At 40.1% G+C, this 17645-nt stretch overlaps 1 protein-coding gene across 3 annotated transcripts in view; it reads right to left on the reverse strand.

Moving 5' to 3' along the window:
* The window catches only part of LOC122641924 (calcium permeable stress-gated cation channel 1-like), a 101685-nt gene that overhangs the window by 46073 nt on the left and 37967 nt on the right, over positions 1-17645 (reverse strand). For all 3 annotated transcript variants that reach the window (XM_043835260.1, XM_043835258.1, XM_043835259.1), the window contains exons 3-5: positions 5149-5295; positions 3843-3978; positions 2773-2874 (exon numbers count right to left, since the gene is read on the reverse strand). In XM_043835260.1, the coding sequence (XP_043691195.1) occupies positions 2773-2874; positions 3843-3978; positions 5149-5295 (385 nt within the window). The remainder of the gene's footprint in view (positions 1-2772; positions 2875-3842; positions 3979-5148; positions 5296-17645) is intronic.

The raw sequence follows: 17645 nt of genomic DNA on the forward strand, positions 1-17645 counted from the left end.
CTCTTTCTCCCTCCTTTCGTGCATTTGTGTCCTCTTTTTCTTCTGTTTCTATTCCTAAAAATTGGCAGGAAGCATCTACAGATGGAAAGTGGAAGGCAGTGTTGGAAGAAATGAGATCATTAAAAAAAATAATACGTGGGATCTTGTAGCTCTTCCTCCAGGGAAAAAACCAGTGGGATGTAAATGGGTGTTTGTGGTCAAACAAAAGGCAAATGGAACAATGGATCGATACAAGGCACGTTTGGTTGCAAAGGGCTTTACTCAGACATATGGAGTTGACTACCAGGAGACCTTCGCACCGGTGGCAAAACTCAACACTGTACGAGTTTTGTTATCCTGTGCTGTAAATCTTGGATGGGATCTTCAGCAGTTGGATGTGAAGAATGCCTTCCTCCATGGAGAGCTAGAGGAGGAGGTATATATGGACATTCCATCAGGCTTCTCTGATTATACTACCAGGGGCAAGGTTTGTAAATTGAAGCGTGGTCTTTATGGGTTGAAACAGTCACTTAGAGCTTGGTTCGACAGGTTTCACAAGGCTATGGTTTCTGTGGGATACAAACAAAGCAATGTTGATCATACATTGTTCATCAAACGAGTTGGTGATAAGGTAGCCATTCTCATAGTATATGTTGATGATATTGTGGTAACCGGAAATGATGGTGGTGAGATCAACAAATTGAAGCTCTTCCTTGGCCGTGAGTTTAAAATAAAGGATCTGGGAACTCTAAAATATTTTCTAGGGATAGAGGTTGCTCGGTCTTCAAAGAGCATCTTTCTTGCTCAAAGAAAATATATCCTAGATCTATTGTTTGAGACTGGGCTGTTAGGGTGTCATCCTTCAGACACTCCATGGAAGCTACTAAAAGACTCAAGGAGAAGGAAGGTGAACCAGTTGACAAAGGTCGTTATCAGCGACTGGTGGGCAAACTAATCTACCTCTCTCATACACGACCAGACATAGCTATTGTTGTGAGTTTGGTGAGCCAGTTTATGTATAATCCTTATTCCTCTCATATGGAGGCAGTTCTTCGCATCTTGCGATATTTGAAGTCTACTCCAAGAAAAGGAATTCTTTTATCTCCCAATGGTCATCTAAAGGTTGAAGCTTACACTAATGCCGATTGGGCTGGCTTTACCGACAGAAAATCCATTTCTGGATATTGCTCTTTTGTGGGTGAAAATCTTGTCACATGACGTAGCAAGAAGTAGAATATTGTGGCAAGGTCCAGTGCTGAACCCGAGTTCCGTGCGATGGCACAAAGAATTTGTGAACTATTATGGCTTAGAGGATTATTGCAGGATATTGGTGTTGTTGTCCATCTTCCCATGATGCTATATTGTGATAATAAGGCTGCCTCATTGCTCATAACCCTGTCCAACATGATTGTACTAAGCATGTGGAGGTTGATCGACATTTCATAAAGGAGAAGATTGAAGCCGGACTCATTTGTGTTCCCTTTGTGAAGTCTGCTAATCAGTTAGCTGATGTGTTCACGAAGGAGCTAAGTGGCGAAATGTTTCATCCTATTTTAGTCAAGTTGGGAAGCATGACATATATACACCAACTTGAGGGGGAGTGTTGGATTGTATGGGCCAGAATACCCCCACTTTTTACCTCTTTATTATGCTTTCTATTGTGTAAGGGCAATTCTGTCCATGTTTGTGTCATTTTCTCATATAAATATAAAGCTTGGGATCGTCTAAGATCAACCATGCATTATTATTGTCTAATATATATATATAGAATCTTTAATTCGATTCCAACAAGGAAACTGAAAACTATCGTATGTTATCCAACTTACAAAAGTAAACAACATAAAACAAAATAAATAAAAGATAATATTAAGCCCCACCAACCCTTATTGGACCAAAAGCTCCAGTTCAACTTGGTCTGGCTTTCTAGATCGGGTCATGCGGTCCAGTCATGATAATGCCACTACATGATGAAGTCCCAATAATAATTGCATTCAGTCAAGGGTTTCACACTCGGCAGGTAACTGCGTCCTTCGTAAGGCTTAGTCAGCTTCAAGGTAGGATCTTCTTTGAAGCTGTCTCATTTACATACCTATTACTATGCTAAAAATAAATTTCCAGACATTCAAAGGCCAGAAAGCATTGTTAGAACCATATCCAATTAGCAATTGGATGGTATGAAAGAAAAGGCACATTTTTTTAAGATAACGGAGGTCAGAGGAAAGCATTCTGAATGCCCCTTGGGACTATAAGAAAACAAAGCTCTCTGTTATCCGTTAGTTTGCCGAAACTATCTTTCTCTCCTATAGTGAATTGGGTGCTCCCTCATCATAGAGTAGCTCGGCCAGGTGCTTTGCTTGGCATCTTTATGCCATATAAAAATTTGAACTTGTATCCAAAATCTGGGTAGACCTCATCAGAGAGTAGCGGGGTCAGGTGCTCTGCTAGACATCTATATGCCATGTAAAATATGTAATCGTATCCTAACACCCACCCCCACAAGTCTCTTACATTTAATAAGCTTCTAGGTTTTCACCCTAGAGGGGAGGATGTGTATTTGACAGATTATATCTATTTGTTTGAACTATTTTCCTAACTCAAAATGTAAAGCTAAGCTATACCACCTTCTTGTATAAAATACAGAATAAATGTAATGAATTGAAATAATTTAAAATATTAACCTCTCCAACGAAAAAGAAAATGAAAAATTTAAACACAATTAGTCATTTCACTGTTTTCTCTTCATCCTAGGATTTCAAAGTATAAATGAAGTTGTATGAGTTTGCAAGAACTAACCTGATGGGTGAGATAGTGATCCGGATTGTTTACAAGAAAAAAATGCTCCACAAGCTCACTGACTGATTCATCAGGGTCCGGAGGCACATTTTTTACAAGAACCTGCAGAAGATCAAGTTTCATTTTATATCTAAGGAATAGGAAGTACTTATTGAAAGGGTAGTTGGAAACATTGCAGCTTAGAACATTTCAAGCATCTATGGCCTTACTAATTATAATTAAATGCATGTACATATATATAAAAAATATATAATTAAATACGGAATTAAAATTCCACCTATTTTCTAACTTCAAATATAAAAGGTCCAAAGTTCTAGCAATCTGCATTACTCTTATAAGGAAATCAAACATCTTAGAGACTACAAATATTCCAGAAAACAACCAAACAAAGTAGGTATTGGCACAAAGAACACGATGCAGTGAAAATCTTGAACTTCTCAATATAATGGTCTTTTGCAACAATAGCCACTAGTAGGAACTCCTGGCAGAGGAAAGGGAAAGGGAATAGAAGTACAATGTATAGGTTTACAATAAAAATCTCAATCTCCTCTTCCTCCCAAAATATACACACATAAAATACATGACACATATGAGGCACTTGAACTAAACCCTTACTTAGAGCCAAAATTAAATGGTGACGATTTGCAAATGTACAGGGACAGTGATCAGACGTAAATCCAAGACCAGCAAATCAATTGGACCCTCGAAATGGAATATCTGCACTGGGACTATGTTGGTAGAATAGTTCAAGGGCCTCAAATGAAAATCCGCCTATTCTAGTGCCATATGCATCAACACAAGACCACTGGAACAATTAGAAATGTGAACATAGTGGCGGGGAAAAAAAGGAGTTGCATTTTCTAGTTGAACCAAGAGAGTAAGATAAGCCACACATAACTGCTTTAAATCGTCTTCACACATTATCCACATCCCTTGAACAACTTGAGTGCTTAGGGTGAGTCTATGCAGATAAAATGAATCAGGTAATGAAATGCAATAAGAATAATACAATGACAAAATTAAATTCTCTTGTAATCACACAAATTATGTGAAAATATTGTCAATCTTACGGTAAACTGGTCTGGACGGCATTCCTCTGATGCAAGAAAGTGCAACCGCATTGCTGCAACTATTGCATACTCCTTTTGTAACACATAGCATGTCCAGAAGGTAAAGACGTAAGCCATTACTAAATGAGCCCAAAACCTGGGGAAGGGGAAAGGAATTGTTATGAGACACTGAGGAAGCAAATCAAATAGGTGCAAGGCTGAATTGCTCAATAGTAGGTTCGATAATTCTGAATAAAGCATGACTTTATGTAAAAAAACAAACAGAAAATACAATTCCTGCTTTTGAATTCTGTATTGGTTTGATTAGAGAAACTTGTTCAAAGAGTTGAACATTTATAATAGTAAATTTTTTCCCTTATACAAAATTGTTGTGCAGAGGCAAGACAAGAAAATGGTTAATATATGGATCTCTTTGAGTTTTACCGATGGGAATGGACACTAAAATCATACAGACAAGGCATTGGTCATAAAATCAACACATCTGTTTTCCAGACAAATTAACCCTCTGTTGGTTCTGGTCATCTACAACTACTCAACCTGTTCAATTTCTTTGCACAACGGTTGTGGCTGTAAAAAAGTTGAAAACAATGTAACTAATAGGATGGTTTAGATATGCCAAACCCTTGCATTTATTCAAACCAAAATGCTAACCTGATGATCAGGAAAATAAAAATATCATCAAATAAAAAATAGTTCAGATAGGATCATCAGGTAAGGAAACCCTAACTTAAATGAAGGCCAACATTCAAGAGAATGCCAATCAAAGGCTCTCTCCCCCCCCCCCTCCCTCCCCCCCCTTTTCTCTTGAACAGGAAAGCTTTATTTGAAGGCAGTAAGATGCCCCCAAGGCTAAGAAGAAAATAGGCAGCAGTTGTTTATAGAGATTCCCAATAAAACTTAAGAGTCATCTGAATGTGGTCTCCTTTAATAATTTTCCAAACAAGAACAAAGAGTACAAGGATAAGGTGCAGCCAGAAGAAAAAGAACTTAACGAAGATAAGAAAGCTGAATAGAATCATATATATATATTTTTTTAAAAGAAGAAAGATAAACATTTTAACTTGAAATATATATTCACCATCTATTGATACCAAGTTTTATGGGGGGAGGGGGGTAGTAATATAATAAACGGCTTCTAATAGTGCATGGTATAGAGAATAATGCAGATGGAATATAAATTATGCCCATCAGTACAAAATGCAATGTGAAGTCATCCTTTTCTTTTTTAATTCAACAATTCTTATGTGACATGAGTTGATGGTGATTAAAATGTGCAAAAAAATAGCAACAGAAAATGACAACACACCTTTCTGATCCTGCTGGAATATTTGAAATAGAGAGCTTGTCTATGTCACTAAAAACCACATTTGAATGTTCAAGGGTGCCATTGGTCCAATTAACTGGTACCAGGATTGCCAAAGCAAGGAATGTAATAGGAACAAAGATTTTAAGCCTGCAGGAAGGGGGGAGGGGAAGAAGAAATCAGCATCATATTCTTAACAATATAAAAAAATGAGCAAAGAAGAAAAATTGTCAAACAATAAGCAGCAAGATCTTTTAGTACTGTAACTAAATTGACAAAGATTGAGCAAATAAAATTTGGTTAAGAAGTGACCTTCCTCTTCCCAAATCCCATACTTAAAATATTACCTGCCTCCTACTTAGCAACTAAATATATTCTTAACACCCTAAGAAAAGCACAGTTCAAGTGTTGCTAAAACTGTAGACCTTCAAAGAAACAATTCTCTAGCAGAAGAAAACTTGAAACATAAATAACATGCCAGTGGGAACTTCAATGCGGGGTTTGCACAAAAGATCAACAGATGAAAAACAAAAATGGTATGTGGAGAATTGAGAATAATGGCGTGTGACTATATGATCATAGCCCCTCTTTATTTATACTATATGAGAGAACATTCTAGAATAGGTACATGGACAGAATACCCCTAGGACAAAAATACCTTGACCACTCCCCCTCAAGTTGGTGCATAAATATCAAACATGCCCAACTTGCTAACAATAGGTACAAAACTTTTACTACTAATACCCTTAGTAAAGATATCAGCCAACTCATAACCAGACCGAATGAATGGAATGCATATTGCTCCTTGCTCCAACTTTTCCTTGATGAAATGACGATCGATCTCAATATACTAGTACGGTCATGTTGAACTGGATTGTGAGCAATACTTATTGCTGATTTGCTATCACAATATAGACGCATAGGCAGCTCAACAGGAACACATAAATCACAATGGAGTCCTTGCAACCAAAGAAGCTCGCAAATATCATGGGTCATAGCCCGAAAAGGATCAGGCAACTACAGCTTGCTTCTTGCTTCGCCAAGTCACTAAATTCCCACCAACAAAGGTGCAAATCCCAAGGTAGAACTGTTAGATATATAGGCCAGTTCCTGAAAAACACAATGGGAAGGAAAAAAAGTTACTTGGCAGTTAAGATCACGAGTAATACTACTAATGGAAAGTAGGTTAGTAGTAAAATTAGGTATATGTAAAACAGAAGACAAAGGAAGGGTGGAAGTGCAGTTGATGATTCCTTTTCCAGATATGGAAGAAAGGGAACCATCAGCCACTTTGACCTTGTCTTTCCCAGAAGTGGGAGAATAGCGATGAAATAAGCTAGTTGAACCAGTCATGTGATCTGTAGCCCCGGAATCAATGATCCAGGGATGGGATGCCACAGAAGCACAATGACCACCAAATGAGATACCTGACCGGGGAAAATTTGAACCTAATGGAGCAGAGGAATTGGCAGTAGCAGCGGAAGTTAGATGGCAGCAACTACCTGCTATGGTCACGATCTGCATCTTTTGCTATTGCTGAAAGGGGCCTCACTGGCCACATTGATGGCTCTATACCCATGCCGACTGCTCCAGGTGCTGTCCAGACTGGATGGCTTGCCAACAATGGTATTCTTATGTCCTATTTGGTTGGCTCTATGACTTCAGACCTTGCACAGGGATTTCTCCTCCTTGATACGGCTTCTCAGATTTGGTCTGCCTGTAAGGAGACATATGGACAGCTTGGTAATGATGCTCAGGTTTATGAACTTCGAAAAAAGGTCCTTCATACTACTCAGGGGGAATTGACTGTCTCTAAGTATTATGCCACTCTCCGCAGCCTTTGGCTGCAATTTTGACAACATGGTATCAGAGCCACGATATCTCTGATCTGTTTTCAAAAAAAACCCCACCCTCCCATCGTGTTCTCCTCTCTTTCCCTTCTCTCTCGATCTTTTTTCTCCCCCTTCTCCTTGCTTCTTCTCCTTCTCTAAGGGCAGCACTGCAGAGGTGATCAGATGATCTAGTTGCTGCCCTCTTCCCACCTCTTTTTTTTTTTTTTCTTTTTTCATGACCTATTATTCCTATTCGATGGATGCTGCTGGTTCTCTCCTACGGTAATTGGAGTTTCCAATTTTTTTTGAAGATCAGGCCCTGTGATTTATTGGGACTGTTTCTCCCTATATTGGAGACCTTCTGCGACAATGGACTGCTGCTATCAAGCTTCATACAGGTGCTGAAGACCCCTTTTCTCCCATTCAATCTCTTAATTTCAGGGTTTTTCTCCAACAAAACCCTGTGCATTATCAACATTGGGACTACGGTTGCTTGCGGCTGCTGTTTCACTTTGGATTTTTTTTAATCTGAGCCATTCCCTACAGGCTCTTGGACATATTCAGACAGGCTTCTTCTGCAGCAGGTTTTTTTGGGTTCCCCTCCCCACATCGATTTCTCTTTTTTGGGTTTTTTCCAAAACCCTAACACAATCGATCTTGGGGGGGTCACCTCTATTGCTTCTGCCTTTTTTGGGGGTGTGTTTCTCATCACAAAGGGGCACTCGGCTCTGCTCTCAGCCCTTGGTTTAGCTTTTGTTTGGGCTTCTCTACATCACAGCCCTTCTCAGCCCTATGGGTGACTCCACTGATACTTCGACTGCCACCTCTGATCAGGGTAGCCATGATAAATCTAATTATCGTGATCTTCATCCTAACCCTATCAAGTTAGTATGGTCAGCCATTCATGCATGATCCTTATTCTTCTCATATGGAGGTAGTCCTTTGCATCTTACGATACTTGAAGTCTGCTCCGAGACAAGGGATACTTTTATCTCCCAATGGTCATCTGAAGGTTGAGGCATACACTGATGCGGATTGGGCTGGTTCAAGTGATAGGAAGTCCATCTCTGGATATTGCTCTTTTGTAGGTGGGAACCTTGTTACCTGGCGTAGTAAAAAACAGAATGAGGTGGCAAGGTCCACTGCTGAGGCTGAATTCCGTGCGATGGCTCATGGTATCTGTGAATTGTTGTGGCTTAAGGGGCTATTGCAAGATATTGGGGTTGCTGTCCAACTTCCAATGATGTTATATTGTGACAATAAGGCTGCCATAAGCATCGCTCATAATCCTGTCCAACATGACCGTACTAAACATGTGGAGGTGGACAGACATTTCATCAAGGAGAAACTTGAAGCTGGACTAATCTGTGTTCCCTATGTGAAGTTTACTGATCAGCTGGCTGATGTGTTCACGAAGGGGCTGAGTGGCAAAGTGTTTCATCCTTTTCTAGCCAAGTTGGGCATGCGTGACATTTTTGCACCAACTTGAGGGGGAGTGTTAGATATATAGGCCAGAATACCGTAGGGGTATTCTGGTCCTTTCCTCCTTTTGTTTTATTCTCTTATGTTTATTCTTTCTTTTCCTTTGTTTATGCTATGTCGGCTCTGTAGGGGCATATTTGTCCATGTAATTCTGTTTTATTATTATTAATAAAGGGCTTAGGGAATCATATTGATTCACTTAAGCATTAATCAATTCTGTTTTCACAACAAGAACTCCTATCATCTGGACATCTTGCCCAATCTGCACCAATGTAGGCCTCAACTCGTAAGTGACCCAGAGGAGAAAAGAGGACACCTTTCCCGGGAGCAGACTTTAAATATCTCAGGATCCTATATGCTGCCTCTAGATGAGTAGAATGAGGATCATGCATATACTGGCTCATCACACTAATTGCAAATGCTATACCAGCCCGTGTGTGGGATAAGTACATCAAACGACCAACCAGTCTTTGATAGCTGCCTTTTATCAACGGGATCTCCATCTTTACCTTTTAGGTGAGTATTCAGCTCCAATGGTGTATCTGCAAGCTTACATCCCAACATTCTTGTTTCAGATAACAGGTCAAGGGTATACTTCCGTTGTGAGAAGAAGATACCTTGAGCTGAATGAGCGACCTTGATCCCAAGGAAATATCTGAGTTTTCCTAGATCCTTGATCTCAAACTCTGCCCCTAAATAGGTTTTCAGTTTACCTATTTCATCAAAATCACTTCCAGTGATTACAATGTCATCCACATAAACGATCAATGCTGTGATATGATGGCCTCTCTTCTTGTCCTCTTTATAAATAAAATGTGATCAGTATTACTTTTTTGTAGCCAATCGACACCATGGCTATATGGAAACGACCAAACCAAGCTATTGGGGAGTGTTTTAGTCCATATAGAGCCTTCTTGAGGCGACATACCTTGCCCTGAGTTTCTCTAGCAGCAAAACCAAGAGGAATGTCCATGTATACCTCCTCTTTAAGCTCCCCATGAACAAAGGCATTCTTCACATCCAGTTATTGAAGATCCTAACCTTGGTTAGCAGTGCAGCAGAAGAGATGATGACTCTGACAATATTCAATTTTGCTACTGGGGCAAAGGTTTCTTGATAGCCGATCCCATGTGTCTGAGTGAATCCTCTAGCAACCAACCTTGCCTTATATCTTTCCATTGTTCCATCTGCCTGATGATTGATTGTGAAGAGCCACTTACAACCAATGATTTCTTTACTGGAGGGAGACTCACCAAGTCCCAAGTGTCATTTTTTCCCAGTACGCTCATTCCTTCATTCATTACTTCTTTCCATTTTAAATTGGCCATTGCTTCCTGCTAGGTGTTAGGGATGAAAACAGAAGACAAAGAGGAAACAAAAGCATGGAATGATGGAAAAAGAGAAACATAAGAAACGACATTAGAAATAGAATGCTGAGTACAAGTTCTTTGGGGTTTACGAATAGCAATTGGTAAATCTAGACAAGGATTTAAGTCTCGGTGCGTATCGTATCGTCTCGGCCGATACGTCTCGGTATCGGTCGTGGTCTATCACGATACAGGCCGAGGCGTATCTTTTTTTTTAAATGTAAATGTCTCTTAGTATCGAGGCGTATCGACCGAGACGCATCGACCGATCACGATACGATCGATACGTATCGATACAGCGAGAGTTTTTAAAAAATTTATTTTATTATATTTAAAAAGCGATATGTATCGAGACGTATCGATACGTCTCGATATGTATCAACCGATACATATCGAGACGACTCGATACGTCGGTATGTATCGTTAACTTAAAAACACATGGCCATTTCATCATTTTCACCCAAAACTCGATTTCTAGCAGTCCAGCGGAAAAAAGGTCTTCCCTTTGAGAAACCCTTCCAAAAACACATTTAAACTTGCTTTTTGGGTAAGATTTCTTGAGGGCTTTCAATTCTTTGCCAAAAAGGAACTTAGAGGAGCTGAAATCACATCATTTGGTGGATCTAACAGCCTACATTCGAATTCAAAAGCTGTTCTTGAAGGGTTAGGTAAGTTTTTGAAAAAAACTTGAATCTTTTGCTTTAATCTTTGATTATTGGTATGTTTTTGGTATGAATCAAAGAGAATATGTTAAACAAACATAGAAATTGCATTCTTTGTATGCATTTACAAAGATTTGGTTTCAAATCCATGTTTCTTTGACCATTTTTACCCAAAACCGAAAATTCCTTCTTTAAAATGAAATTTTTTTTTTTCTTCTTAACTTTAAAACAAATGGTAATGTTTATAAGATATGGAGTACATTATGTATAGATGTATGACATCCCAAGAAGATTATACATTTACCCTAAAATCTGTTTTTTTTTTTTTTTTTTGGTATTTTCTGAATTTATAAAATACTTAAAAAATGTAAAAATCTGATTTTTCCATCTATACTCTTTCATTATAGTTTGATAAAATGTATAATTGGCTGAAATAGAATCAAAGACTTAGATTCATATATGTAGTACATTATGTCATTTTTTTAATTATTTAAAAATTAAATAATGTGTAACTAGTTGTACAAAATATAAAAATGTTTAAATATTGTTTATGGCAACTTTGCTAGGTAGTAAATAAAAGAAGATGATGCAATGCATGACATGCATCATAATGTGTGTCTATACTTGTATAGTTGTATAAATAATAAATTATTGATGTGTGGATTTGAATATTGTTTAATATATATCTTATATAGTTATCTACTTTTGTTTGGTATTTAGGACGATGCCGCGACAACAAGACATTGGGTGGTCTTATTGTACCAAAATAAATAATAATAGATTGCATACAGTGCAACTTCGTGACACCCAACATCTTGGAGGTGGGGTAACTCGGCAAAAAGAGCACATGGCAGGAGGATATGGAAATGTTTCCAAGTGTACACAGTGCTCTGTAGAGTTAAGCGGGCAATGCAAAAACACCTTAGAGATTCCAAAAAAATCCAAGCAAGCACATGATGATGTTGATGCATTGGTGAAAAATTTGATGGAAGATTTTGAAGATTATGAAGGATCGGATATGGAAGCAGAGGAGGACCCGAGTTGGCGTTGGCGATGAACAATCAAGACATGAAGCAAAAGAGCAACAATGGAGAGCGAGCAATTGATTAGAAGTCAATCAACTTGACCTAGCCAGGGCCCCTGTAGATATTGGTGTTGGCTCCTCTTGTCGTCCATCTCTAAGTAAGGGTAAGCACTGTTGGCCTTAGTAGAGCAACCAAGTGTGAAGGGGATGTTTGACCGGTTTACAAAGAGTGGTAAGGGTAAGAGAAAGAAGAGCCCGGATATCGAGACATGGATCCTAATGTCTATAGAGCAAGGGATGCTAGCCAACAGAGGATTGAAGAAAGCTTTCAACCCAAAACACTTAGTAAAAGGATAGGCGAGCAATCTCCGGATGGTTCCGAGTTCTATGATTCCACCACATAAGGCCAAAGATCCCCTTGAGGCCATGGTAAAGGAGATTCAGCGGTGTGGGAAAAATGTTAAGCCACCCACACCTCATGAGATTGCTGGGCCTTACTTGGATGATATTGTCCAAGAGGTGCATGAGTATGTAGAGAGGTTCAAGGAGAAGTGGCCACTATATGGGTGACCATCAGTGTGATGGATGGAGTGGACCAACAAGATTATCCATCATCAATTTTCTTATCTAGTGATGGAAGGACGATTTTCCACAAGTCGGTCAATGCATCTAGTGAAATCAAAGATGCCAACTACTTGTACAAGTTAATGGATGAAGTTGTGGAGGACATAGAGAAGAAAATGTTGTCCAAGTAGTAACCGACAATGCAGCAAATTTCAAGAAAGCTGAGTTGCTTATGTTAAAGAGGCAACATTTATTTTGGACACCATGTGCAGCTCATTGCATAGATTTGATGTTTAAGGACATAGGAGAATTGCCCAAGGTCCAAAAGTTGGTTGGTAATGCAGGAAAATCACCAACTTTATTTACAACCATAGTTGGGTTTTGGCATTGATGAGGAGTTATACACAGGGGATTTAGTGAGGCCTGCAACAACAAGATTTGCAACAAATTACATTGCAATTGATAGCCTCATTTCCCGAAAGCATGGGCTGCTACGATGTTCACCTCTTGAGTGGTTGACTAGCAATTATGCAAGGTCTGAAATTGGGAGATTTGTTCAAGATCTTGTTACCTCCTCAAATTTTTGGGCTGCAATGGGCCGACTTTATAATGTTATGATGCCACTCTTTTATGCGCTTCGAGAGGTTGATGGGGATAAAGAGCGACCATGGGTAAGATGGTAGATGCCATGGGATGTGTGAAGAGAAAAATACATGAGAATAATCCAACATCAAACAAGAAGTATTTGAAGATTATATCCGATCGATGGGAAAATATGTTGGTTCAAGATGTTCATTGGGCAGGTAATCTTATAAGTATATGACTTTGGTTTCATTTTAAACACTTAGTAGTTAGTAAGTTACTATTTATTTATTTATTATTAGAATTTCTAGGTTTCTAACCATCCATTACAAACCATGTGCAGCAATTATTTGAATCCGGATATCCAATACTCCAATGATATAGGGTGTAGACCGGATCTATTGCGTGCCTTAAGGAATGTTGTGAACAAAATGGAGCCGGATGTAGCGAAGGCCACACTTGCCATGGATGAGGTTAGAACTAAATTAGTTGTATAAATGATTGAAACCAAGAATAGAGTGATTGGTGGAAGTGGAACTAATATATATATTTTTTAATACCTCTCTAGGCTAAGTATTTTCGGGAGGCCACTCGTGGTTTTCTTTGATAGAATGGCTATCCATGCTAGGAGCACACAATGCCCGGTAAGTTAGGTTTACCTAATTTATTATATCATTTAAAATTTGTTTTAAGGTTTTGTCTTTTAATATTTCATTTATTATTGTGCGGCTGATTGGTGGCTCAATTATGGGGTACTAGTGCTCCACACTTAACCCGAATTGCAATCCGAGTATTATCCCCGACGGCATCCTCTAGTGGTGCGAACGAATCGGAGTACATTCGGGTTGATACACACCAAACCCGGAATCGTCTCGGTTATTCAAAGTTGGAGAAGCTAGTGTATGTCCATTACAACACGAAGCTGAAGCTTAAATATTTAGAGTGGAAAGAGAAGGAGATGATGTAGATGTCAACCCAATCGACATCAACCACCTACTTGACGATGAAGATCCGTTAGAGCATGGATAGAAGATACTGATAAGGTATTGGTGATGGATCAATTAAGTGAGGATCGCCAGACAACCAAACCTGATCCAGTGATAGAGAGCATCATTCAACGAGATGGATGAGGATGCAACACGACCACCATCACAAGATCCTTGTCCTAATGTTGAAGAAAATGAAAGTAGCTCGAAGAAGGTTTAGTCGGAGGGACGAGGTCAGGTCATCCGTATGGAGGAACTCAACAACATTTTGATGATGAGGATGAAGAGACGCGATGGTGATGGTGATGGTGATGGTGGTGGTGGTTCTGTTGTTGTTGCTGCTGCTGCTGATGATGATGATGATAATGATGATGATGATGATGATGATGACGATGATGATGATGGTAGTGGTGGTGGTGGCCATGAGGCTTCACAACATCGTGCTGGGGTTCAATTCACATGTGAGGCGGGATACACACATACTACCCAAGATATGGATCATGGTAGTCAACCTCTGGCCATAAGACTTACTCGCGGAAGCCGCATAAGGGCAAGTCGCAAGCGCTCCCACAATCCATATGATAGTGATGTGCTTATGAGTGGCATGGAGTCACTTAGCATTAGTTCGATTATCTGGTGCTTCATCGTGCCATGGGCATTATGCATCGAGTTCTTCTTCAGCTATGGACATGGGGCTTCGTAGGGTATGGAAGTTATGGATACGGAGAGAATCAAGCACAAGCACAACCTAGTCTTTGTCGTGACATTAGCCACTCCAGAGCAAGACACACGATTCTACTATGAGTGGGAGAGTCACTACCATCGTATTTTGATGGGCTCGATGATTGTGCTTATGTTCGGACAGATACACAACATCATCCTAGTCGCTCCTATTGTTAAAGACCCTTACAGACATGACTTTGATCCACCCCGACATTCTTCATGGCAATAGAGTGACTCTATATGTAAAGAATTTCATCATTTAATCTTTTATAACAATTTCAAAGTGCTACACTTGTCGGTTATTGATTATTCACAATTCTTAGTATATATGCATGATATATGACACAAATTGCTTGTTTATATTGTTTTTGTGTCCAAAAGTGTATTTTCATGTGTATTTTGATCATTTTCATGCGTTTACGCACCGATCGTCACGTATCTCCGATACGAACGATACGATACGTCTCTTAAAATCGCCCGACCGATACGATACCCGATCACGAGACTTAAATCCTTGAATCTAGAGTAGGATCCAAAGGAGACTCACCAGGAGGAATAGGTGAAGAACTTGGATCAGGGAGCAACAACTGGTTAGGTGCAGTAGTGGTGGTATTATCAACTTGTTTTTTTTATACCATGTCCCTCGAGTAAATACCTTTAAGGTGTTTGATTTCCCAAACTCCCCCTGGACTTGAGATTGCTCCTGTTCCCGCCTCGTTATACCATCCTTGAGTTCAACCGATGTGTCTTCTACAGTGGGCACATCCAGAGAAGTAATCAAAGGCACCTCTTCACTGGCAGATTCCCCTAAAGAGGGGCGTGAGATGGAAAATATGCCTCTGTCTCTTAAAAAACAACATCCATGGTAACAATCAATTTTCTTGATGGAGGATGGTAGCACTTGTATCCTTTCTGGGTAGCAGAATAACCCAAAAAAATGCAACGCAACCCTTTAGGATCAAATTTTCCATCAACATGGTGACTGCGAGCAAAGACCACACATCCAAATACTTTGAGGGGCACCACAAAAGTCGATGAGCCCAATAACACTTCAAAAGGGCAGCAAGATGCCAACACCTTAGAGGGCAGCCGATTGATAAGGTATACTGCTAGCAGTACACCATCACCCCAAAAACCAGGTGGAACAGACATGGCAAACATGAGAGATCTAGCTACTTACAAGAGATGTCGATTCTACCTTTTGACGATGCCATTCTGAGTTGGAGTATCTGCACAACTTGTCTAGTGTACAATACCATGATGGGATAAATATGCCTGAAAAGAACCATCAGTATATTCCTTCCCATTGTCAGACTGAAGTATCTTGATCTTGGCATCAAATTGAGTTTGGACCATTTTGTGGAACAATTGAAAGCAAGAAAATACATCACTCTTCTAGTGTAAAAGATATACCCAAGTGGTTTGACTAAAACAATCAATAAAAGTTACAAACCACCGATAACCAGAAGTAGAAACACAACGGGCATGGCCCCATACATCAAAATAAATTAAACTAAAACGAACCAAACTTTGATTATCAGAAATAGGACAAATGGCTCTAGTTTTCTTTGCACAATGCAAGCATCACAAACAAAATTGTTGGGGTTACAATTATTCACTAAACCAGGAAATAAAATAGATCAAACGCCTAAAGAAGGGTGGCCCCAACGACGATGCCACCAATGTAAATCATCCAATGTAGATGTAGACGAATTAAGGAGAGTAGCCTGGGATACCAATGCTGACGGGGAACTATGAAGCAAGTAAAGACCACCATCCACCTTACCACTGTTAATCGAATGACCTGTCAATCTTTCAACAAGTCCTAAAAAAGACAACGATCAGGAATAAAGGTTACTTTGCAATTTAGGTCCTATGTAAGACTACTAATAGAAAGTAAATTAATAGAGAACTTGGGAACATGCAAAACAGAAGAAAGGGACAATGAAGGAGTGCATTTGATGATGCCCTTCCCAAAAACAGAAAAGAAGGAACTATCAGCTACTTGAACTTCGGTATTACCTAACAAAGGAGAGTATTGGGAAAATTGAGTGGAAAACCGGTCATATGGTCAGTAGCCCCTAAGACAATTATCCAGGGAATGGATAGGACTAAGGAACTATGGCCACAAAAAGAGATACCTAGATGATCAAACAAAGAAAAAGGCGGCGGTTCAGAGTGCCCTGGCAGGGAGGTGGCCGAAGCTGCAGATGGAGCTGGTGAAGAAGATGAGTTAGCCAAGTCATCAAACGTATGGAGCTCCTCCTGAGAAAGAGATTAGTCAGTAGCAGCGTCCTCAGATGAAGTATGATGTGCTCTGGCAGAAGACGGACGACTTTGTCCACGACCCCGAGTATCAGTGGGGCGCCAATGTAATTTCCAACATTTGTCTGACATATGACATTCCTTGCCACAATAATCAGACTTCACTGGAGCCCGATCAAGAGTATTACAATCACTACTACCACGAGAGAGCCCACTATAGGATGAAGTTTGAAAACTAGTGGAAAGGGCTGATCGTTCTTGAGAAAGTGGGTGAACCATGGCATTGCGACGGCTGTCCTCTGATTGTACCATGGCATAGGTCTACTCAAGTGTGGGAAAGGGATCTTGATTCAGGACATGAGCTCGAATCTGATCAAACTCAATGTTGAGCCTTACGAGGAAGCTGAAGACACAAAGACTCCTCCCATTTTTTAAAGGCAGTAGCATTAGTATCGCAGGTAGCAGTTAATGACCCATAAAAATCCAACTGCCCTAGGCACTCCTTCAATGTCTGAAGATCCGTCAACCGTTGCCTCCCCACCTGATCCTTTCTCCTTCTCCGCCACATCCCTGTCTCCCCATCCTGTATCCTTCGCTGGAACGGAACTGAGGACATCAACCACCATTTCTTTTCTTGCCCCCTAGCCTCTTCTATTTGGAAAAGAGCTTTACAGTCCATTTGGCCCCGCTGTACATGCCCCCCTCTTCCCTTTGCTTGAGAGTGGCTTTGGCTTGATAGGTCCTTTTCTAGTAGCTCTATTTGCGATACTATTGGCAAGCTTGTGTTCGGGGCTGTTATATCCCATATCTAGATGGAGCGGAACCTTCATAGATGGACCTCCAATTCCCAGTCCCTTGACCTGATTTGGAAATCCGTCTTCTTCGATGTCAGCTCTAGGCTTCACTCGCTCCCCCATGGCTCTCGTATTGACTCCCCAAGAAACAGGCTCATTGTTGTTACTTGAGGCTTAAATTCTTCTATCTTTTGCCCCCCTCACTAGGCCCTCTTGGCC

The sequence above is a fragment of the Telopea speciosissima genome, chromosome 10, assembly GCF_018873765.1.
Source record: "Telopea speciosissima isolate NSW1024214 ecotype Mountain lineage chromosome 10, Tspe_v1, whole genome shotgun sequence".
Lineage (NCBI taxonomy): Eukaryota > Viridiplantae > Streptophyta > Magnoliopsida > Proteales > Proteaceae > Telopea > Telopea speciosissima.